The sequence below is a fragment of the Phodopus roborovskii genome, unplaced genomic scaffold, assembly GCF_943737965.1.
Source record: "Phodopus roborovskii unplaced genomic scaffold, PHOROB, whole genome shotgun sequence".
In the NCBI taxonomy this organism is placed as follows: domain Eukaryota; kingdom Metazoa; phylum Chordata; class Mammalia; order Rodentia; family Cricetidae; genus Phodopus; species Phodopus roborovskii.
In genome coordinates this window covers 88,358-114,060 of record NW_026125520.1, presented here as the reverse complement: position 1 = coordinate 114,060, position 25,703 = coordinate 88,358, and the positions used below count along the sequence as shown (strand labels likewise).

Genomic DNA, 25,703 nt, shown 5'->3' with positions numbered 1-25,703 from the left:
AATATTTGAAGTGTCTGTGTAGATATATTGACAGTAAGACCTTTGCTTATATCAGGATATATATATTGGAAGGCCATGTTGTCTCTCCTCATGCTGTTACATGTTCAGAAGCACAATACTTCAGTTATAATTGGAACCACAGAGGAAAGAGGTGGAAACTCTGTGCTGGTTTACAAATGCATTACCATTGTAGCCTGAATAACAGTTGATTGCTTGCTCAAACTTGACATAACACCACAGTTTAAAACATGTTTTTTCTTATATGTAGTGAATGCAAGCTCCCTTCATTAGATGGCTGGAATGCCTGTGATTTTTGTCTTAAGTGCTACCTTTTCATTTCTCGTCATTAATGAGTGATTCTCATATTTTGGGACTTGCAACATTATTATTTGATTAGTTGTGATTCAGGACTGAAATAGGTGAGCACTCTTAAACTTCACAGGGAAAACTACAATTTCAAAGTCAATTTAAACCTGTGGGCTGCATGTTAAGAGCACTTTAAATGCCAGTGCTCAGTAATTTGATGTTTTAATTCTTGCCACAACCTGTGCTGTTCAAAATCAAGATTTTTACTTTGAGGAAAATGCTTTGGATTGCAGTAGAAGAAGGGACTGTTCAGCTTCTGTAAGTTTTCTTCCCTTTTCTGGAGCACTGATAGTTCCCTGGGGAATTGTGTAATGGTAATGAACTAAGGTTAAATAGACTTAAAGTTAGATAGACTTCCAAAGTGCATAGCCATTGTAAAATTGTCGTTTGAATTTGATACTCACCTTCTGATGGCATGCCAAAAAATTTAATCTATCATGTCTTCTATTGCTGTGGCAAATATCGTTAGGATGCAACTTAAGGGACGAAGGATTTATTTTGCAACACAGTGGAAGATATATAATTCCTTTATGGCAGGAGTACTTATTAGGGATGTGACGTGGGTGGTCATATTGCCTCTTCAGTCAGAAAGCCGAGAGAGGTGGATAGTAGTGTTCACCTGGTTTCTCTCTTCTTCCTTATCCTCCTCCCTCTTCCTCCCCTCCTCCTTCTCCCCCTTTCCTCCTCCATTTTTATTTAGTTAGAGCATAATCCCAAGGGGTGGTACCACCCACTTTCGGAATGGGTCTCTGGAAACACCCTCATAACCATGTCTGGTTATGGGTCTCACAGAGAATTCCTATTCTAATCAGCTGACAGTGATAATCATCACAGTTGAGGGAAAAAGTTGCATGAGTCATGTCTGAGACATGTCACAGTGTTAATAAAGGTAACCTTAGTCAATCACTACAATGCACCACCTTTGTCATACTCACAGTTATTATTATTGCCTTAAATTTGTGGCCATATGAGATACCACTGAAGAATGAATAATGGCTCTTTTAGAAAATTTCAGTGATTTTATTTGCAGTGTCTTGATCTCTTGTAATCAAGATTACCATTTTAAAATTCTCTATAATGGTTCTCTTGCATGGAAGAAGACAGGGTACCTGGTTGTGTAATATGATTTTCAAAGAATCCAACGTCAACAAGGGCAAAGAGGGCCTTATATTTTGATGTCTTCTATTTTTCTGCCTTACGAGCTAGTTCCTAACATAGGATACATGCCATGTTTTTTTAAACTTTATGCCTCAATGAATTTTTGTTCCTAAGTCATATTTTATTAATTTCATAATAGAATTAATTATAAGTGAGCTTTGGTGTTTAGACATAAAATTAATCCATTATTAAGAATACAGAAATTCTGAATTAGTTTTTAGCTTCTGTAACATCTCCATATTCTTATGCTTGAGACACAGATTGTTTTTCTTCTCACCATTATAAAAATCTTACTTAGTGTGAAGATATTGACTTCATGCTCTCTGTCAAATGGAAAATTAAATCAACAATGTGAAGGCTATGGAGGCTTTTTTAAAAATGTAATTTCAAAATTATGGGTTCTATTGGGTATCCTCTGTGGGATCTTTATTTTTAGCCTAGATGCTTAAAAATAGGACTGTGATATTTTTTTGTTCCATGTTTTGGAAGTGTTCCCGAAGTATATCAGGATTTGCTGACAAATACTGTGGACATCATACTTAACTTTACAAGTGAACAGAAGCAGATACATATGTTTGGGAAGGGGTTTTTAAAAACAGAATTAACCTGAGGAACTTGATGACTTTTGAATAGGGAGTTTGATTATTTGGAGCCAACCACTGAATCCTGAATTCATGAAGAAAAGAGAATAAAAAGTTCCATGAATACATAATGAATGTTAGGCCATACTTCACAATTGAATAGAATCATTTCTTCCCGTGGAAAATGGGCGAACCTTCATGGCCAAGAGGTTGCCACAGTTCCAGTAATTTTCTCAGCAGCAGTTGTCTGTGCAAGTGCATTGTTTTCTGTCCCCTGACCCAGGCCAGAATCAGAAAGACTAAGGTATGGAACCTGGAAAACAACCAGATAGTTGAATGTTGCACTCCAGCCCTTGACTATCTTCCCTTTTGTTGTTCCCCTCCCCATCTCTCACCCCCTCTTCTTTTTCCTCCCTCTCCCTTTCTCCTGGGTCTCTTTTTAAAGAGGTGTTTTGACATGGACATCTTCTCATGTTGCCATGCTATGGCTTTTCATTCATGTCTTGCTAGTTAATCCTCATGGCTGACCAGCGCATGACTGATGGTGGTCACTGTGGTTTGAAAACCTGCATATGACTTAAATTCACCAAGACTCTACTTTGCTAACATATTTATGGGGTAGATGTCCTTTCATTTTCTGTGGTATCTCCATGCCTTGCATTTTACAAAGCAGAAGTTCTTCCCCCTGCCTTCTTATTTCCTCTAGCCATAAGAAATTCCATCAGAATGACCAACAGATTCAGGACCTTACAGATTCTTTCGTTGGTTGTGAACATTTAATCTTCAGTGGGTTAAGGTAGCTCCTTAATTTCTTTCCCCTAGTAATGTTCCCTGCAGTAAGGAAGGAAATGACAGCTAGGTGGGGACCGAATCATTAGGAACCAAAGTCTTTCCTTCCTCTATTTTTGCGTGGTCTATTGATCCAGCCACACTTGGAACCACCTACTCCATGGAAGATTGATTTGAAGTTCCTAAGCATCAAATATAAACCTGTCAGACAGAAGCATCTGTAGTGCTTCTAACTGGCATTACCCCTGAGACAAACAGCAGTGATGTGATGAATGTCAGGGGTAGGGGAAGCAGGATGATACAGGGAGGAAGAGGGTAGTGATGGGAGATGAGTTGCCTTGCAGACAGCTCTGGAGACTTCAGACAGGGTGAGCTGCTTGATATACAGGCATCAGGGAGCTGTGCTCTAAGTGCCCCTTCAGGATTAGAAGAAATTGCCAGAGATTAAACTGGATGGATCTGAGAATGTCAGTCCATTACCACAGGAAAGAGACCTGTTAGTTGTTTGCCATAGAACCTTCTACTCAAAACTGAACCCAGATTCACACTAACATCACAAAGTGACATCATTATTTGGCCCCTTATTTCCATACCAGTCCAAATCATAAAGGTCACATGATCAGGAGCTGAGGAAAGAAGTTAAAGGAAGATTTAATGAAATTTGTGATTTTGCTACATCTGGTTTCACCCAAGGCAGAATGCTGTTACAAAACAGAAAAAAAAATTTTTTTTTTTCGTTCCTGTCTTTTTAAATAAAATTTTATTTAAATTAGAAACAATCTTATTTTACATACCAATCCCAGTTCCCTCTCCCTCCTGTCCCCCCATAACCCCCACCAACCCCCCAATCCCTCTCCTTATCCACACCCTAGGGGATGGGTAAGGCCTCCTATGAGGGATCATCCAAGTCTGACATATTATTTGGGGTAGTGCCTAGGTGTCCTGCGCTACCGTCTCACCAGCAAGAATGACTCGGCACACTCCAGGATCCTTCTGCAGTAAAGCTTTAATGCATCTTGAGAGGGAGAACATAAGCTTACAGAGCGGAGACCCCAAACATCCAAAACCCAACCCTTATATAGGTTTACAACCTTCGCCTCGGACGTGTCACCTCCTGATTGGCTGCAGCCCATCGGCCCATATGATGCCATGGGAGAGGCAGAGGCCAAGGGAGGGAAAATCACCCCTGCACCTGTGCACTGATTTGTTTACTCTCAACGCCATCTTGTAATGGAGAATGCTGGGACGGCTCCCTACACCTAGGTCCTCCCCTTTGTATCTAGGCTGAGAGATTATCCCTCCACGGGGAATAGGGTCCCAAAGCCCATTTGTGCACTAGGGATAAATACTGTTTCCACTGCCAGAGATCCCATAGACTGCTCAGGCCTCCCAAATGACACCCATGTTCAGGGGGCTTGGTTTGGTCCTATGCTGGTTCCCCAGCTGTCAGTCTGGAATCAGTGAGCTTCTAGTTGCTCAGGTCAGCTGTTCTGTGGGTTTCCCCATCCTGGTCTTGATCCCTTTGCTCATCACTCCTCCCTCTCTACAACTGGATTCCAGGAGTTAAACTCAGTGCTTGGTTGTGAATCTCTGCTTCTGTTTCCATCATTTACTGGATGAAGAGTCTATGATGGTATATAAGGTAGTCATCAATCTCATTATTGGGGAAGGGCATTTAAGGTCCACTATTGCTTAGATTGTTAGTTGGGGGTCATCCTTGTGTATCCCTGGACATTTCCTTAGTGCCAAATTTCCCTTTAAGCCTATAATGCCTCCCCTATTAAGGTATCTCTTTTCTTGCTCTCCTTCTCTATTCTTCCCTTTACTCAATCTTTCTGTTTTAAACTGTATTAATGGGAAAAGATCTTTAAAAAATATGAAGGGGAAATTAACAGCTTTTAGTGTGTGTAGAATTGTTTGTAAAACACCAATACTATACTGGACAGCCAAGTTTGGCCTTGCACTCCTGCTTGCCCCTCCTGCACTTGCAATTCTTCAGATTCTTGATGCTTACCATGCAGAACAATCTAAGGTCCATGGTGTATATATGTCCATTCTGAGTAGTTGAGCATAGAGAGTAGTATAATGGGATGTGCATGAAGACAAGAGTAAACATGTAACCATGAAATGCTCCCACTTAAAAGTGGCTTCCCCCCCCTTCATTAGATTTTTATTGTCATTTTTTTTTATTTCTGTCCTCCTAAATACCCCTTTCTTAAATTAAGTACAAGATAGACTATCATCATCATCATGTATAGTATCTATTGTGCACTAGCAGTCAGGAAGCAGTATGGGGTATTTATTCATTCGTTTTCACAAACAGAAATCTGAGGTAGGTGTCCTGATTGTCATTACACAATGAAGGTGATGTAACAATGAGAGGTGTGTGGCCTGCACAAGGTGACATGGCCACCAATAGTCTATTTGTACATGGGTGATTTACATCCACACATGTCACAATCCATGATTGCATGCCTTATGTGTAAGGAAATATAAACTTAAACATTTAAAGGCTTGATCAAAATACCTTACATGTATGTTCACAATTCTCAAGGAGTTAATAAAGATAATGTTGAAAATGGAAGGTGAATTTAAATGCTTGATGTCAAAAAGCTCTCATTTCCCTAAGAACTCATCTGTGGAAAATCTCTCTGTCTTTCAGTCATGATACTGGGTCACATGGCAGATACTAAGGAGGTCATCTGCATCCCTTGAGAACCAGGACTTTTTTTCTTCATTTATTTTTTTTTCCTCCCAGCTTATTTTTTGTTTGTTTGTTTTTATGTTTTTTTGTTTATTTGTTTTTCATTTTGAACAATACACACACGCACATATTTTATTTTTGGAAATACAAAAACAATTCAGAAGTAATATAAAAATCCATAGCAGTTAAACAGTATTAGGAGGAAAAACTGTGTTGTATTTTGGTGCAATCATCATGTGTCATATATGTAATGTATGTAATGTCATAACAATTATTTAATACCACAAACATCCTTGCTCTTTCCTTGTTGATTTTGGAGGTGCACATTAGCAGGTATTTAGCTCTTCCTTCATCCCTAGCATTTTTCTTCTTTGAGCTTGCTTTGTTAGTCTGTCAGCTCAGTATTCAGTCCTGCTATTTGGTGTGATAATTTGTGGAGTTGTACATCTGTGATGTAAAGTTTTGTATCCCCTCCCATGCCTCTGTATGAGTTGACTGCGACCCTTAGAGACTGGATGGAAAGCATCTCATCATCTCATCTTTTAATGCTTCCTACAGGTCTTACTTTAATGTTTGGAGTACTTTCCATCAAAGTCACCTACTTGAACCTGAATTTACCCCCCCCCTTTTTTTTTGCATCAGGCGATACAGCTTTTCAGTTCTCATAACTTTCAGAATAAAATGTAGAAATTAACTGGTTTTAGAAAAGACAGTTTTTAGTCTAGATATCAAATATTGAATAAATGAAGTTTGTAGTTGTTGGTCTGTTGTGTTACAGCTCTAATATATTTTAATATCACTGCATCTTTGATTTTCATAATTTTCTTATTAATTTTTAAAGAAAGTCTTGCTATGTAGACCAAGCCTCACACTGCTTGTCCTCCTGCCTTAGTCTCTAAGTGAAGCAGTAATAATATCAGAGTATGCCATCACATGTACTTCTCCTTCTTCTCATTCTCGGTGTTAATTACATCTTGGCCAAAGAAATCTCTTTAAAAAAGTCAACGTTTCCAAGGTTTTGTTGCTTTGTTGTGTTACCTAGAAAACAGGTTTATCACTCATGCTTTTGAGGGCTGAAAGTACAAATAGCACAGTGCTGCCTCTGGCTAGGACTCCTCTGGTTGTGCTACACCATGATGGATGGGACCACAGTATATGTACATTTGAGAAAAAAAGATCATATAGCAAGACTGGAAGCCAAAAGGAAATTAGTGTCTCCTTCAACAATGTACTATCACATGGTATGTGTTTATAATTCTAGCAATTTAGGGATTCCTAACTCTAATCCAGTGTAGGCTACATAGCAAGATCCTGTCTCAAAGGAAATGAAAAACAGCCCAGAAGCTCCCTTGAGAACTTACTCAGGCTCGTGGGAAAGTGTTCGTAACATAACCTTGTAGGTTAAAAGTTTTCATATACATTTTTATTTATTCTTCAAATAAACAAATGTTCGTAAGTACTTAATGCCACTTTCTGGAGTTGATGTTATCATAGTTACATTTCAAAGAATGAGAAAGTAAATAATACAAATTCTCAGTTTTAGCTCAAGATGAATGCTTGAAATAAAACATATAGTTATTCAGGAAAAGCCCCATGTAATTTTAAGTTTGTTTTAGTGAGCTTATCTTATATGTATAACTCTATTTGTTTACATCTTCTGTGTGTCAGCTGCCTGGACCTCATAGATCATACTTTCCAAATTGAACAGTTTCAACAGCATGGAGTTTGACTGGTTCTTAACCCCCCTGGGTGGTTTTAGATGAAAGACATATATGAACTAGCACTTCTGTCACATTTCAATTTGTCTTTGTGTGGGCTAGGCTTTCTTAGAACTGATGTCTCCCAGCAGCCTTCCTGAGTTGTTTAGAGGATGTTCTGCCCCCTTGCTGAACTAGTGATCCTTACAAGGAGCTATTATAGGATGCTCTGCATTCTGCTGAGATACCTGGCAGGCACTCCCATTCCATAGCTACTTCATTCCTTCTGCTCTCCTCTAGTGACTTACCTAATGACAGTGCATCATATGGAACACAGAAGCTCAGCATGAAGGGATGCAACTAAGGTCTGCCATGTGTCATCAGCAGCTCTCATCTGATGTATAATCAAATACTAGTAACAAAATTTGAATCGTGGACAAGATGGTTTCAGCAAGGTCCTTGAATGCTTTACAAAACTTGCACATCCTCAGTCACCCAGAAACACTTATCATATATTTTGTTTTGTACATTATGTGATGCCTTACAGTAAGAGAATAAGACTTTTGACTAAACTACTGATTTAAGAAAGCTTTGTGTCATTCACCATATAAACAAAAGCAAGTTAAGGAAAGATACTATTCTTAGCATATTAACTTCTCACACTTGAAAAATAACTTGCACACTATCTTAATGTTTAAATGCATAACTGTCTTTTTAAGTTGTTCCTTGGAATGTGTTTTTGTTAATTTATATTTTATATTTAAATATATTTAGTTCTTGAAAACTAAAAAGTATTTGTGTGTATATGTGTGAAAAATCCAATTATTAATTTCACTATCGTATTATGTTTCTAATGTTTCCAACTCACATAAAATAAATAGGAACTTAAATTCATTCATGGAAACTTGTGATTGGGGTTTTGTTATATATCAGAATGAAGAAATTGATACTCAACAAACTATAAACATGTATTCCTTTCAATACATATGTGTTTAACATCAAACCTAAAGGTAAAGATGGTAAAAAAGTGGGGGGATGTTGGAGAATGCAACCTCATATGCAGGAAAACCCACCTACATGTCCTGTGTCTAGTCCAAAAGGTAATAGTGACTTTGAAGTAGAAAAATACTGATTCATCATTCTGTAGCCAGAGGGATATTAACACATTTCCACTTTTTCCCCCAGCACACTGATTTATGTCAGTACATGGACAAGCACCCCCGGAGGACTCCATCCAGATAATGTGAAGGTGGGAAAAAGGATTTTAAAGCCAAGGGTTCACATTCTTCATATGTATTATTTAAGCCTAAGACTAACATCTCTACAATCATTTAAAAGGTTTTTTTTTTTTTAAATCTTCTGTGTAAAAGACATCAAATTAAAAAGAACCAGTTGTTATTTTAATTGGTCAAAATTATAGTGTTTTAACATTTAGTAGTTTTCCTATAAGAACATTTAGATTTTTTTCTATGTATTGTGGTAGCTTTTATGTAACATATTTCATATAATAAACTAAGTGATAATTTCAGATAACTGAGGTCAAAGATTGTTTGTGATGAATAAGTCGAGAGTATTTGTTCATGTTTTAGCAAAAAATATATAATTTGTCTGTTCTTTCTTCAGACATTTACTATGTCCTATTCCTCTTGAGTTTGTCATCTTGGCTCAAAGGATGTCATCATGAAAAACTAAAGGGGGAAAAATACTGATTAGAGTGTGTTTATTGTTATGATCACATGTTGATAACTGTAGTTTGCCCCGTTGCAGGGCTTCAGACATTAGCACATGAAATTCCTGCTTTATTTAAGAGTTTTATTAATTTTTATGGTTAATGTTAACAACATTGTACTAATATAAAATGTCAGTTTAAAACAGAAAAAAAAAAAAAAGGAAGAAAGAAGGTACCTTTCCCCCCAGAGCGAGATGGTGGATGATAGAGGAATAACAGTTTGAACATTTTGGTGCAAAATTATTCCCATCCTAGCATTACATTCAGACCATCAAGTGAAAAATTAAGGTGAGTTGTAGTCATGCCCATTATAATGACAGCATCACAGAGATGTGGTCCATCAGAATCACTGAGATTGAGACATTTATTAAAGGACTTTGGCCCTTTGTTCAATATTTATTTCTCTATGCTACAAAATTAACACATTAAATTGTTGTTGTTAGCTGTATTATGACTTTATCAGCAATTGGTCACATGGGTTTATCTGTACTTTCATACTGAAGATAATATTGATCTCTAAAGTTAGAAACTAGACACATTGAGTTTGAATGCCCTGTGTTCTGGCATCTGACATGCATACCATGGATGCTGACAGCTCCATTTCCTTGGGGAGGCCACTCAGCTATTTATATGTTGGCTTTTGCTCAGTGTCACTTTTCCAGGGTTACATTTAGGAGTTACACTGCAGGTGAAATTATTCTAAAAGATATCTGACAGTGACATAGTGACAGATGTCCCATGGGTATTTTTGTTTGATATATTAAAATATTTTTATGTTGAATACAAAAATGAGGAAGATAATAATAATATTTACTAAATTAACAACTGTTCATAAAGCTGGGTTAGATATTGATGAAAAGGAAGCCAATTGAGCTAAAAATAGGACATTGAAACAGTTCTGTGTTAAGAAGATTTGAAAATCAAGTCAATGTTATTACTTTAAAGAGACTATACTGGGCTGTCAAGATGGTTCACTGGGTCTAATTAATTGTCACATACAGGCTTGAAGACCTATTTAGAATCACATGATCCCATCATAAAAGGACAGCACCTACTCCAAATTTTGTCTTCCATACACATACTATAACACATGTCTATACTAAGATACCATAATAATAATAATAAAAGAAAAGGGAAACAATCAGATTCTTTTGCATACAAATTTGTCAGTTTTAAATACTAGTTTTCTTAGTATACAACTGGACAATGTGTAGAAATGTTTTAAACATTTGTCTTAAATTTACATATTTTCTTTTTATTTCATACATACTATTTTGTTATAAAATATAACATAAGGGTATTGAGATGGCTCCATGGTAAAAGCCCTTGCCAACCAGCTGGAAGACCTAAGTTCAGTGTCTAGGACTCACATGGTATATGGATAGAACAAACACTCACAGATTGTCCTCTAACACACAGTGTCACACATGCCCCCTACAAGCCTACAACCAAATAATATAATCGATAACGTCAATGTACTCGTGAATTGAGGGGATTTTTCTTTAGTTTGATTTGGGCAGATTTTCAAGTACCACAAACATGATGCTCATGGGAGACTAGAGAGAAAGAAGGCACCTGGACCACCCCTGTTGTCTGTGATTCTTCAGGAGCATCTGAAACATTTTCCAATTCATTTGGGATTAATTTTGGGCAAAATCTTTGTGAAAGTTGTATTATTTTTTTGTGTGTGTGATCATTCCTGGGAAGTACTGGAATAAGATCAGGAAAATAAGTCAGTATTAACTAAATTCCCCAAACCATGTTGCTGCTTTAATTGCCTACAGACTGTGTCTGTTATTACTGTGGTATTCTGAAATAAATATTAACTCTTAACTAATAGTTCATTTGTAGCATTATATACATTTTTGACAAATGAATAATTTTAGCAATTAGTTACTTAAAAAAAAAAAAAAAGGTCGATTTACGCACTGATGTAAAAGCCCAAGGACAGAGCCTTATTATAAATATTTATGATGATTAAAGACATAGCAACGCATTTTTACAGCATGGAAATTGGCACTCCAAGAAACCTGCTTAGCTTTCTTGGAGACTACTTATTTTTCCACATTTTAAATGCTGTCTACTTTAAAGCCTATTAGAGTTTGATCATAATTGAGCCACACACAAAATGTGTATCGATTTGTAATTTTATATCTATTAGTGAGCTTTAGATTGTCTATTGAATTTTTTAAACAACTGAAACAGTTTAAATATTCCCCTTTATTCAGGTTTCAGGTATTTAAAAATTGATAAGCCCGAGAGACTGGAAATTAAGGTTCATGGAAAAAAAAAGAAAAGATTAATTGACACTGTCTGTAGCTGACAGACATAGCTGAAGATGATGACATGCTATTATCATGATGAGATTGGATCTTTCTGTGTTTTATGTAATGTATTTCCATTTCTGTGGCTTAATGACTTTTCTAGATGATTCTTTGCAAAATTATATTTCCCATTAAAAAAATAACTGAAAATTACCAGCATAATTTTGAACTCCCTGCTTTATTCCCTGACTTATCTGCAATCCCATTGATACTAATTCCTGGTTTTCATTTCAGTTAAAATAGTATGAGTTTTTAGTATGGTTGAAAAGTTGCTGTGTTTGCTTAAAAACAAGCAGGTGTGTAACAGATAAAATAATGTTATGCCAAATTAAGATTGTCTTATGCAGATGGCACTGAGAATTGATTCCTAAATGAGACTTTCTGATGTTTAGTGAGAAAACCAAATGGCATCTGATCTTCTCCACAGTCTTCATTAGAGCTCTCACTGACCTAGTGATAATACCCCTGTGATGCGTAGCCAGGAATAGCATAGAGCCTTTCCTATTTCGGTATGTTAGGAAATAGGATATTTTTTCATGAGCCCATTAAATAATGTTTTAAAAACTTCTACATGAATTCTTAGTGCCTGCCTAGGACTCTCCTGAACACATTTATCCTATTTTTGTTATGAGAAATAATATTCCCTATCTAGAAATTAAAGGATTATTAATAAAATTATGCATATCAGTTCATATTTTATTGGACATGCAAGGGTCAGCTAAGAAGTGAATTATGTCATGCACATGTGGAATTCAGTGAAATCATTTGCTGATATATTTGTTAACCACTTGGATCTGACAGTGGAAGCGAGGCCAGCTTTGTAATTAGTACACTCTCAATTGCAGTATTTTAAAACTTGAATAAAGAAAAAATAGGAATGCAGCCACTGGAGCCATGTTATATGTAGTTATGAGGCAGAGACTGAAAGTACAATTGGGAACAGGGGAGATGTCATCCTGGGATTCAGACTTTAAGCCAGCCTATTCTCCCTGCCTCTCTCCATTCAGCAATGGATGTTGCATAATACACTAGTGTTTTATGTTTATCAAGACAGACAAGATACCCATATGGGAAATCTGCAGGTGTAGTAGAGTTGCACACTCTACTTAGGAACTTTCTGATTGTCTTGGTTAAGCATGACTTTTGTGTGACAAGCCAGGAAAGTCCATAAGTATTATCTCATTGTTATGTAAATTTCTATTATTTCACACACTTCTGGGAGGTTATTGAGAGAAATTCATTGGTCAAATATACCCAAACTTGCAAGTCTTTGATCATTACATTTCACTCCCAAGGATTTTAGACTTGATTCGGTATTTGTCAGTCTTTTGGGCTCTTTTTAAAAAATATCTTTCTAAAACAAGTTCATATTACCTTTCTTGATTCATATCAAGTTATTTCATGCTGATTTAGTCTCTAAAATGTTGTTATAGACACAGAATACATCGAATGTAAATTCTTGTTCATTTTCATAGTGTGAGAACAGACATTTGGACTGATTAGCAATTTCCTTAAACAGAATCCTTGTGTTATGGTCAGTTTCATGTCAACTTGACACAAGCTATAATCTTTTGGGAACATTTCTCAATTGAGAAAATGCCTTTATAAGGTTTTCCTATAGGCAAACGTGTCTAACTCCTTGATTAATGATTGACATGGGAGGCTCCAGGCCAGTGTGGATGGCACAGCTCCCTAGGCAGGTGGCTCTGAGTTGTGTGAGAAAGTAGACTGAGCAAGCCATGAGTGATCAAGCCAATAAGCAGCATTTGTCTGTGTTTCTGCTCTTAGTTCTTGCTCTGATTTCCTTTCATGATGAATTGTGATATATAACTGTTAACTGAAATAAACCATGACCTCCCCAAGTTGCTTTTGGTCATGGTGTTCAATTACAGCATTAGAAACCCTAATTAAGAGCCATGGCTGTCTGTGCATTTTTCATCAGAGATACTAGTAGTTTCCAGAAGCCTATTTAATCTATCAGGACAGCTTTCCCAGAACATTTCAGAAAACAGATCTGTTTTGTAAACATATCTGACTTCTTGGGAGTCTCCAAGTTCTAGATCTTGCAGCTTCAACCTGCTCTCTCTGCATTTTCATCCAAGAGTTTTGTCTTGATGGTGTCTACTATTACACTGAATTGTGAAGGAAGGTGGGATGGAAGGCTATTTATCTGATGATCCCAACTTTCAAATAAGATGAAAGCAGCTATTCCCACAGTTATGCCACATACTCAAAGACTCATTTAAAAAAAAATTGTTCCCTTTCAGAAACCTATTATCTTTGGGAAAAAGCTTATTAATGTTGAAGGAACTTAGAAATGTAAATTAATTTTTGTATTAGCTAGGAATTCTGAAACATGTTATCTATATTTCTAAAGACATTATAGGAATATAACAAAGAAGTAGAAAGTAAAGTAGAAACACCCAAATGGGGGTGGAAGTGTGGTTAGTTTCATCTACCATGCATGTTTGCTGATAGCTGTATGTAGAGGAGTGCACCACAGACAATGCATCCATGTGCAGCCTGATGTATTGGCATGGATCCCTGTGTATTTCACTGCCTGAACAGTGTACTAAATACTTTCAAGTACATGCAGAGTGACACATAAAAGAGTAACTCACATGGTTGTTTAAAAAACTTACATTATAAGTTTAATAAAATTCCATCTCACTTGTTATCCTTGTATGACCTTCTGAGTATTGCTTAAAAACTGACACAGCAAATTGTAATGATGCTTTTTGTAAAATAAAACTATTAGTAAATAACTGAATGTATTATATTAAACATTAGGACTTGATATTTACATTAGAGATTTTGAAGCTTAATTAAGTGGAACGAGTCATGATAAATCAATCATTCTGTAGATCCTCCCAACTGAAGAATTAGCTTTACAGGTAAAGTATTATCTGACACCAGTTGTAGAATATTTTGTCAATGTTTATGATTATTTTTCTAGAAAGATGGATATGTAGCAACACCTGGAACAACATGCACCATAATAAGGTCTTAGTAAGTGGTTAATAATACAGTCATTTTATTTAGCACCTGTTCCGTTGTTATTCATACAGTTGAGGAATGCTATAATTGAATGGTTCAAGTGGCTATTAAAGGTATCCATCCAAGATTTAAGCAATCCTTAAAATGAGAAACCTAAGATACAGACATGTTAAATGGTCTCCTGTTGATAAAAAGTCAATTAGCCATTTTTGTAGGAAACTGCTGGCATGCCATGGGGATGTACACTATTGCCAGTAGGTCTTACTGGTAGATTTGATAGTGTTATGCAATCCCCAAGAAACTTACTTTTCATGCCTTGGCAATCTACAAAATGTTGACCATGATTAATCCTGTATTAAGGAGACTCTTGTATAATAAAGGATCCTTGAATTTCTGACTAGTCATAGAACCCAATGACTAGACAGTAGGATGAAGTGCATCTGAAGTTACATTTCAAACACCAGTGCAAAGAGTTACTTTCAGAGTTTGTTGCTGTGTCTCTAATATGTCGGCAGAGTACATACAGCAGCATATTAAAGTCAACAGTGTGTAATGTTGCCATCTCAATTTCAAACTTATGATTAAAATACCTGCCTTTGACCCCTGCTCAAACTTGACAAGTTTCAAAAAGGAATAATGTATTAAAGGAGACGTGTACATGAAATTTGATAAATTTTAATCTTCATTTCCTTTCTCTCTTTTTTTAAATCTCCCTTTTCTTATACAGCAAGGTGTTTATATATGTTAATAAGCGTTGCATTAATAAAGAACAAAATGGGAGTATTTTTAGGTAGTATATGCCATGGCACTGAGAATATGAAATGTTCCCTGCAAATGATGACAAGATTTTGGGGGCTGGAGGTCTGCTCCTAACAGAGAAGTCCCTGCTTTCCTATCATGGTTTCAGGCCTGTCTCATTGGTATTTCATTTACAGAACTTGAACATACTCATACAGGGGTGTAAACCTACAGAGAGTGTGCTGATGGGTTCCAAAGACTCTTTTCAGAAGGAATAAGTAGGATATTCCGTGACCAAGTGTTCTTGGGAAGACCTTCTGTAGAGGCAGTAGAGAGATAGCAATGTGATTCTAATATAATCTGTCAATATTGTCCTTGGTACTGCCTACTTATTTCTAAGAAGACTTTTGAATAGAAAAATAAAGCAGGGTTGAGAACCTTGAGTTCATTATATGCTAATTGGATCCTTTATGAAGTTGTGTTCCTTTAATAATGAAGGCACCTTGGATTTTGGTGTCTGCTCAGCCTTGCTCATAGAAAGCATCAGAAGAAGCACTTATCAAGGTACAGATAAGGTCATGTGGTGCAAGTTGGAAAGCATTGTGAGAATTCTGAGGAACCTTGCTTTGGACTTTCCCTTTTTCCATTTCTTTATCAGAAATGCAGACTTTGAGATCAAAGAGATTAAATAAGACATGTAACAGTACTTTGAGCGACCTTAGCAGCAAGTCTTTATTATTTTTTTTCATTCTATAGGGTTCCATTGATTTAATAATTTTAATAACAAGCTAATATGATCCTTTCTCTTGGACTGTGTGGGTCACTCTGGAGGTCTTTTCTTCCTAACATCCTCTATTGTTTTGTAGAAAGTCTTAGTAAGAGCTTAATTGTGTTATGGTTTATGCAACAACTATCTGAGAGACATTGCATTTCCAGAAATTTAAATGAGAAACTTAGGCCCTTGCCTGATTGTGCATAAGGAGAAATCCCCTGTACCTGAGTTCTCCAGTATTATATTGAGTGTTCTACTACATAGGGTGTTCTACTTAGCTCACTAAGGGACAGAGTTCTTAGTGTTTCCCACCCTGCCTACCAATGCACAGACTGTTAGTCACTGTAAGATGTTATTTTTAAAACATCGATTTTTTCCCCCTTGCTATCTTTTCTTTCCCTCCCTCCCTTTATCTTCTTACCTTCCTCTTCTTTTTTCTTCTCTTTCTTTCCTTCCCTTTACCCCTTCTCCTTCCTTCCTTGTTTCTTTCCATTAGTTTGACAGTGTGTGTGTGTATGTATGTATGTATATGTATGTGTGTATACATATATATACACATACATATACATATACATGCATATACACATACATACATACATACATAATACACATAGACATATATATGTATGTATGTATGTATGTATGTATGTATGTATGTATAGCTCAGGCTAGCCTGAAACTCTGCCATCCTCCTGCTTCAGTCTGTGCACAGGAATTACAGATGTGTACTGGCACACCCCAGCTTTGGTGAAGTTTGCTTTTGTCATCTTGACATCCTTAGATTTATGACACTTTGTTGTTGGAGAATTTACAGTTTTGTATATTCTTTTCTTTGTTCTGAGTTGATTGTGTACTCATGGCCTTGGCCTCCAATTCTCTCCTCGGAGTAGCAACAGTTTATTACACCGTTATTTCAGCTTCTGTGACCAGGAAATATAGCTTAATTCCCTGTTATGTTTTCAGAGAGGCAAATTTCCTGAGTTGTTTTCTTCTTACAGGCTAATCTTCATATAACGGTAGTCAATTGTCTTACTTTTTTATTGCTAGATCTTTCCTTCCTTGAACCTTCAGGATACCGAGAGTGGAGGGATCTGCTCATGTAAATGTCAGTCTTTCTTAGCATGATGGCAGCATAGAGATTTGCTCTGTCTTGATTTTATATACTTTTGGGATCATGTTAGCCCCCAAAGTTTAGAGCTTCTGTGCTTCTAAAGCTGAGTGTACAATCTCATCCTTCCTTAATACTGGTTTAAATCTTCTTCAGCATGATATCCTAGTTGAGTAGCTTCTGGATTAGCATAGGGATTGTGTATTTTTACTAGTTACTGGGGTATTAAAAGAGAAACCCTTTGGTCCTACTTAATCTGCCCAATTCTGCTCTTAACTGTTTGAGAATCCTATTTCAGGACTTCCTAGCTGTGATGTTTTTTTATCTGCCCTATCCAGATGTCTCTAATCCATCTGGTAATACCATTAGTGGATACAGAATTGCCAACTGTGTACCCAGCTTATGAAGTGGCATAAGGGATACAGTCTGTGGGAGCTGGGGTAAATTATGTACTGTGAATGATGTGTTCAGAAGCTACACTTGGGGATAGAGTGGGAGCGCTTTATCCAGAGTAGAGGGGCTGGAGAGGGAGCGGTAAGGAAGTCAGAGAAAGCAGCAGGGACTGGGGATCAGAGTTGAAAAGCATCATGCCTTTTATTGTAATATGCTAGAGAATAAAAAGTCTTGGGGATGGAGCACCTGGTTGAAACCAGAGTTCAGTTCAGTGGGCTTAGATGCAATGTTCTTGGATGTTCATATGCCATCCTATCAGTTTGAAGAAGCAGCTTCTATATCAGTATTCCCACATGTGTTTATCCTTGTTGATAGTCCCTGAGCTGGGTTAGTTAAGAGTGTCAGCTTTGTAATCAAGCAGTGTTGGTTTGTACCCTAGCCCTTCCACCTAGATGCTGAGAAATCTTGAGACACCACACTGTCTCCTTATCACTGTGATGTAGATAATGAAAGGGTGTACGTTGTGCTCTCCCTATCAGGTTGAAAGCATTGCCAGAGTGAAAGGGCCAAATCCTCAGTCCTGTAGTACTAAGCAAGGCCTAGCTCTTGGGCAATGACAAATTTTTCTTAACAAAATGTTTATTTCTAAAATTTTATGTATTATCTGCATAAATGTGTGTCTTAAAATTTTTTAACCTCAGCACATTTTAATTAACCTACTCATCTTCCCTCTAAACTGAAGAACTAAAGAATTTCATGGAATCATAAGCCTGTGACTTAGTCACAGGAGATTAAAAGGCAATAGTGAAGCTAGTGTTCATCAACCCTTTCCATCTTCTCCATAAGAGGAGTCAAGAGGAGGCAAATTCTGGAAAGATGTTTGTTTTCTTGAGTCTTTAAGCAACAATGTTTGTCTCTAGATGCTCATATAATTCTACTCTGGAAACAGTGAGCCAAGGCCTCCTCTTGTCCACACATAGTTATCACTTATAAAGATTTTTTGAGGTGAACTAATTTTATTGTCATCTCAACATTTTTACATCAGTAGGCAAGTGTGCTTGAAGTTCATAGCACTGGTTAGTGGGGGCATTCCAGAGATGCTAGCTCCCAGTAATCTTAAAGAGTTGCTAATCATTTCCACTTGAATATTTCAAAGTGGCTCAAGCACTTGTCTTTTAACTCATGTTAGATTTCTTGGCACAGCCTTTTGTTACTAGCTGGATTTATGAGCAGGATATAGTTGGTGCATAAATGTAAAAGCACATTTGTTTTGGGAGATTGATTGTTTAAATACTGTATCAATGAGAGTGACTTTGGCAAGCAAATTAGTTGAAACACACTTCTTCACAGGAGGGGCCTTGAGATACAGAGAGTACCGTGCTTTTGTTATTAGAATTAAAGAATTCACTTGTTATAAAACTACAAAGCAAAGGCCGCTTGTCATCTTATAGTTATTTGTCACACCCAAACTATTGTTGAATCCTTGCTGCCTCTGCTAGGCTAGGTCAGCTCTGCAATTAGCCAAGTATACATCTATCTTCAGGCAATAGCTAATCTCTACAGCCATATGTGCAAAGGTAGCCTGATCATAATTTGCTACTAATTGCACCTTGTGACTGTATTGTTTTCATTGTCTCAAATCATCTTATCTTTCTGTCCCTTAAAGCATATTAGTTGGTGGGTCCATGCATGCCATGTTCATGTCATTTCTACACAAATACATATTTATATAACATTTTTATCTTGTGATATTATAGATTGCTTTGCTCTCATGGACATCATTTTAGTTTAGAGAGATAAATACTGTAAAACTGTAATTGCCTGATCTTTCATATTCTCTGTCATTTATAGAATGTGGATGATAGATCTCTGTGACTGAGGAAGTATCTTGATTGACACCATGAAGTTTTAGAAATTCTCTGACTTAGTGATGAATTAGTGGCTGATATGCTACCATTGTGCATTTTGCTTAATAATTGGTAGGGAAATTAGAGGTGGCTGCCCATTCCCACTAATGTATTTGACAGACTGCATATGTGAACTGGTATTTATATTAATATGAATTTTAACTCTCATCTCCCTCCTGTTTTTTCAGTTGTTTTTATTTCAGTTGCTGCGAGGGCTGTCCTACATCCACCAGAGGTATATTTTGCACAGAGACCTGAAACCGCAGAACCTTCTGATCAGTGACACGGGGGAGTTAAAGCTGGCAGATTTCGGTAAGAAAGCAGTTAATTACCAGTTTATTTGTCACACTGTGAGAATGCCAGGCAGATGGTGGCACTGCCTTTGTTTAGGTGCACTTCTTCTGTCATCATGGCTCATGGTAATTTTTTTTCCGGAACAAAGAAATTATTTCCATCTTTTGAAAAATGATAAAGTAAAACATAGTGGTTGGTGGGTTTTTATGATGTAGAACTCTGCTTTCTAGCCTTCATTACATAATCACAAGGTCTTCACATGTGACATCAAACAAAATCTCAGGAAAATTTTGGATATAAAATATATTCAAGGAGATCTTTCTTTTCTTAGTTTTTGTTGTGAAAATAATCTAAAGTAACATGAAAGTCAAGCTTACCTCACAATTTAAGAATTCTGAACATTTTATTAAACTTCAAGAGCGGTAAAGTGAAATCTTGGTGCCATTTTTGGACACCCTGGGATGAGCAATTTTCAAAAGTTTATGTTACTCACTCTAAGGACCCAATGTAGGAATCTCTTGTAACCTTGCCAGAAGTGTCCATTATTTTAGGTATTCCTCATAGCATTGTAAATGAGAATGATGCTAGATCCTAGATCCTAGAACAGGGATTTTAAAAGAAATCTGAAGCTTGGCCTTTCACATCTTTGCAAATCCAAAGGAAGCAAAGCTGGTGCTGTCCCCTCTGCCACTGTGCTGTTGGCTTTACTGGGTTCCCAGCAGTGGGGATGACACTTGATGGAAGTGTGATGTGTTGACACTACTCTACCTCAATTATTTTTGAATACATATTCAGATTAGAAATTTGTTTCATTAAGAATGGGGATTTAAAGATGCCTGAGGTTGAGACAACCTTTTGAGGAAAATAATTATTTTCCCTCATTCCAACCCATAGTAAATAAAAGGGGGGAGAGAGTGCTTGTTTATTTCAAGGGCAGGTAGTTGAGTACCACAGGACACATCGACTCTACTGGGTTTATATGTTCCTTTCTTCCAAAGAGAAACAGAAGAAAACACTAGCATGATGAGTGATGTATGTTACAAAACACTTTTTTCATCAGTGACTTTAATATAAATAGTGAAACTCTGTATGATTTCATGTATGTGATTTCATGTATTGCCAGATTTGGCATCAAGGTTATATGAGGTGGCTGGATATAAGGTCTGTTTGAATAGAGAGAATAAATAATGGAGGGGGAGGGGTAGAGAGGAATTTTGTAGTTCTTCGAATTCAAGGTATTAGCTTTGCTGCAGACATTTTGTAGTTTGTCACTGTCAATAACTTTAAAAGAATTTACATTTTAACAGTGTTTTTTTTTTAATTATAGTTTGCTAGTGTAAGATATCTGTTGATTTACATTACTGTGATCAGCGTTTAACTGAATGGAGACTGTTCTTTAAATTTTGCATTGAGTATGCCAGTAAATATGTGTTAAGAAAGTATTTGTCTGTACAACTAAAGATATAATAGTTGTTTGAATATGCTTTATAATTAGTTTTATATTTTAAGATGTTATTTTTATTCTTATAGTAAGGTAAGTTCATCTGAAAAGACTCTCTAATTCTTATGGTTTTTCAGTATCAAATGTTCAGTCCTGAAAATATGCATAAGGTAATATTTTATGGACTTAACAGGTCATATTTAGGAATATATATTTACAAACAAAACACTAGCATTTTATATCAGATTCAGTAACAAGCTGAAATGGAAGTCTTAAAATCTGAAGTGGTATTTTTTTTAAAGTTAGAAAATTAAGACTATAAATCACTCAGAAATTATTTTTAACATTTTAATATATTTTCTCTTTTTTTTACATCTTGTTTCACTTATCTGTTGCATATTCTCAAAAAGTTACATACTGTTTTATAAGTATTTATCTAATAAGAGCATTCCATAATGTATATTCATGTTAAAGAATATGACAAATCATTTGTATCAGCTGAGATTTTTCCATTATTGGCTAAAATATCATATCTGTTCAAGCTTTTGTCAAGGATATTTTAATTTTCCTAATTACCCACAATTTTTCACATTCCTGTGCGAATGTATTCACTCTTTGCAGTGAAAGAATGGCGTACTAGAGGTGCAGGGGTGAGTGTTTTTTAAAGCAATCTGTTCTTTGGTCCAGGCTGAGCTGCAGAGGATGGCCCATGTACTCTCAATGTCATAGTCACTTGTCTAGCTAGGAATGTGCACTTGGCATCCGTCCCATGCATAGAGTGTAATGAGCGAGACTTGTTCACCAATTGACAATTTCCCCCAATTAAGTGTGCATTATTTCATCTTTTAATTTAAGACATGCAATTAACTGTGATTTACTGTTTTTGGGCATGAGTGTGTATGAGATGAAGGAAATGCATGGGAAATACAGTGAAGCTAAATAGTAAAAACAGACCAGTTCCAGGCAGCAGAGCACTTAGTATCTGGTCTTCATCCAGACTCTGACATTTCAAGAGCTTTGGAATTTGTTTCTTTATCTTACTTTTGTCTTTTATGTGAACAATGACGCAAATGTGTGAATAAAAGAGGCAAATATCTCTGAATGACTGTATCACTGTGCTGTAAATGCTGCTTCCTTTTTAGAAAAAAATATAAATGTATATGTATTCATATATATATATACATACATACATACATATACATATATATATACGCACACACACACACACATATATATATATATATGTGTGTGTGTGTGTGTGCGTATATATATATGTATATATATGCCAGAGGATAAAACCACCACCATTCATCAGGTTCATCCTGTGTTCTGAATATGCATAAATTATTTCTAGTTTCCTCACATAAGTAAGCTTATTGAAAGCAACCCAACTTTTTGAGACAAATGTGAGATTTGGAGTGAGGTAGACCTTAAGAGGCTTGGCCATACAAGTGTCTGGCTACAAACTCGGTCTGCCAGGCACTTGACCCATAGCCTTTAATCTTAGGCGTACCTGTGCCATTATTTACATAAACAGACATTTTACCTTAGGGCTGCCTGATTATTTAATAAATTCTTTAATAAAGTCTTGATATGAATGCTATAAATAGGTGTGTGCAGATATATTCTTCATATAGTAAGTATGATACTATTGATGTATGTCTAGTTCACACTAATAAAATACATCTCAGAATTTACAGAACATTTTTTTTTCATTTGACTAATTTAACAGTAATTGATGAACAGAACTTAATACTTGGGTGATTTTTGTTCATGGGTAAGATAAATCAGACGTTGCTGTATTTATAGGCCTTTCACTTCCAAACAGAATATAGTTTAACTGATTTCACTAGGCTAGGTCCTGCTGATCACTCATCTGAGTATTATTTTCTGCATGCATTTAGAATGAGGAAATTGAAGGGGTTTAGCACCTTGACCTTGCTGTTCGAGACAGTTGGTCTCATTTCCATCTGCCTTCATATTATCTATAGGGGAAGTATTTCAAATCTATTATGCAACCAGTGTCCTCACTACCTGGGCACTGCTAGTACACTGTGGAACAACAAAATTCCAAAGCTGTCCCCACATCACAGCCTTTTAGTGGCCTTTATGGTCTCCTGGGTCACCTTCCTGCTTCCTGTGTGGTTGTCCTTTCTTTCTTTTGTAGAGGGATGGTTGCAGCCCTGCCCAGAAAAGGACCATTCTCAGTACTGTCCTCAGCTTATTAAATCAGTCACTTCTCTAATGCATTGAAGGCGTCCTAGTCACTTGGTCTTGTATTTTTATTTTTTGCTTCAGCTAATTACCTTGCCCACTATCACATGTACTATATGCCCAACCCTACAATAGGTACCAAATGCAAAATACTAACAATAAACATTGGTTGAATGGCTAAAAATTCATGACAAAGTGGGTAATCATCTAAAGATTAAGACTCACTTGAATGCATCAGTGTCTGTAGAAAATAAGCTGTTTATAAAACAATGGTGTCTTTATCAGAGTTGTCCTGGCTCTTGATGATCAGGACTGCAGGTGGAGTTCCTGGGTGAAGGAAGTGTGAGCTTTAGACTTTTTTTTGAGTCTCTCCGACATGGGTTTCACACAGCGCTTGGTACTTATGAGGCCTGTACCTTCAGGTTGCAAAAAGAAAAATATTGCGGAGCAAACTAGCAGAGCCTTCCTCATCACTCAGTTAAACTCTTATCAATTTCAGAGTGTATCAGACATTGAATTAAGAGATCATTACTTAATTTAACTCCTTTGTGTTTTCTGAGCCTTTGCTTGCTGGACAAATACATTCCCAGGTCCTTTTAGTATTGTTGGTTTGTGTTGCATGTTTTTAAACACACATTAACCTATTTTCTAGTGAGTAGAGACTTACTGGTAATTAAAAATCTTTCACTAAATGTGAATCAGTGCCTGGCCCTTTCTCTCAGGAATTTAAATTTTGGTTTTTTTTTTTTTTGAGACTAATATAGTCCCACAACACAATTTCCCTCACCCTAACTCTAACATCCCATAATTCTCCTCCACACACTTACTTTCATTCAAATGCATGGTCTCATTTTCTTTAATTGTTGTTACATACATATTTATGCATGTGTGATTTTCCCTAAATATGTAAATACAGCCTGTGCCGTCCAGATAATGTTACTGATATGTATATGTCTTCAGAAGTTTGACATTCAAACAGATGAGTTAAGTCATACTTTCATGATGTATTGAGTACATTAAAAGAATTGAAGTGCAGAAAGCAAACAAATGCATGAATTCATAGTTCTTAGTAGAATAAGAAATCAAATATTTTCTGTCTAAATTAGATTAAAGTGGATGATAGATTTACAGTTCTGTGCAGTTTTTGCAAGATGTTGTGGGGTCATCCAGGTTTCTTCTTCTGTTTTTAGAGGTCATGGTCTAACTATATTGAAAGGCAGACTAAGTTTATGTCTGGGGATGGAAAGAAATCACCAAGAAGTCTCTAATAAACATTTGAAGTCATACTTTGTTTTACAAACTTTTCAGGGAGGAATGGAATTAAACAGGGTTATGGTTTTAATCAAAGAAAATTGTTCTGTTTTCTTCCAACCATCGGCCTAGAATGTCACTCCCAGAGATTCTTAGGGAACTTTTTAAATTAGATTTTAGATTAATTTAAGGGCCATACTAGAAATGTATCTTTGTAGAGGACACATCAAGCGCATGCTTGTTTGTTCCGTGCTTCTCAGGAATCACATATGAAATAGAACACAAAGAGGTAAAACTTCATATGCAAATTAGGGCCTGTTCAGTCACTTTGATAGATATGAAGACTCTAGGAAAAAAGTCTCTTATTCCCAAAGTATACTATTTTGTATTGTTCACAAATAAAATTTATTAATAGAGCTCTATGAATACATTTAAGGTAGAACCTCGCCAATTTGTCATGGCCTGCAGGATTCCATTTCACTGTGTCTTTCTTGTAGCATATAGTTTGTAATAACAAATGGCTTTATTACCCAATGAAGTATTACTCTACTTTTAAAAGGCTCTTGGACCATTAAACACATAAACAATTTTAATGCAAAGTTTAGGCAGTTGCTTTTATCTAGCTCTGCAAACAGACAATATATTTAGAATTAGATGCTCCACTCTGGAATGTGGAGAGGGCTTCCATCTTTGCCCTTCCTGTCCCAACATCTGGCACCAAAGTCATGCATCTACATGGTAAGCTCACATTGACACATTAGCATCAGTCATGTTAGAGGCATATATCCAACCTCACAATATAACAGAGTAATTTCACTGGCGAGCTCTCTCCTGGAAAGCAACCAGCAAATGGTACCAATTGTGGAAACTTTACTTAAATCAGCCTTGATGTGATAGAATAGAATACCAGAGCTGAACGGGGTCAAAGAGCCTGTTAAATTGGGAGTACTCATTATGAGATGGGGCAATGGATGAAAGAGCAGAAAAAAAAATTAGAAAATTCCAGGTCCATGTGATTATTATGGTTTATGAGTAGTTAACAATAAACTCTTAGAATACTTAAAATTAGTTGGTAGCATCATAAAAAATCAGATTCTTGTAACTGGAGTTAACAAGAAAACTATAGAACAAATGTGATATGTAAGAACAAAGCATGGCCATTGTCATCACCCACTTGTCAATAGGCTCAGATCGTTTGCAGTCTTCTGCTTTGACTTGATTTTCAAACACAGGCACAAAA

At 36.4% G+C, this 25,703-nt stretch overlaps 1 protein-coding gene across 1 annotated transcript in view; it reads left to right on the top strand.

Moving 5' to 3' along the window:
* The window catches only part of LOC127216126 (cyclin-dependent kinase 14-like), a gene marked incomplete at both ends in the record, with an annotated part of 85,287 nt that overhangs the window by 14,063 nt on the left and 45,521 nt on the right, over positions 1–25,703 (top strand). Inside the window, 3 exon segments of the mRNA XM_051176675.1 lie at positions 8,481–8,513; positions 8,515–8,544; positions 19,452–19,575. Coding sequence (XP_051032632.1) covers positions 8,481–8,513; positions 8,515–8,544; positions 19,452–19,575 — 187 coding nt within the window.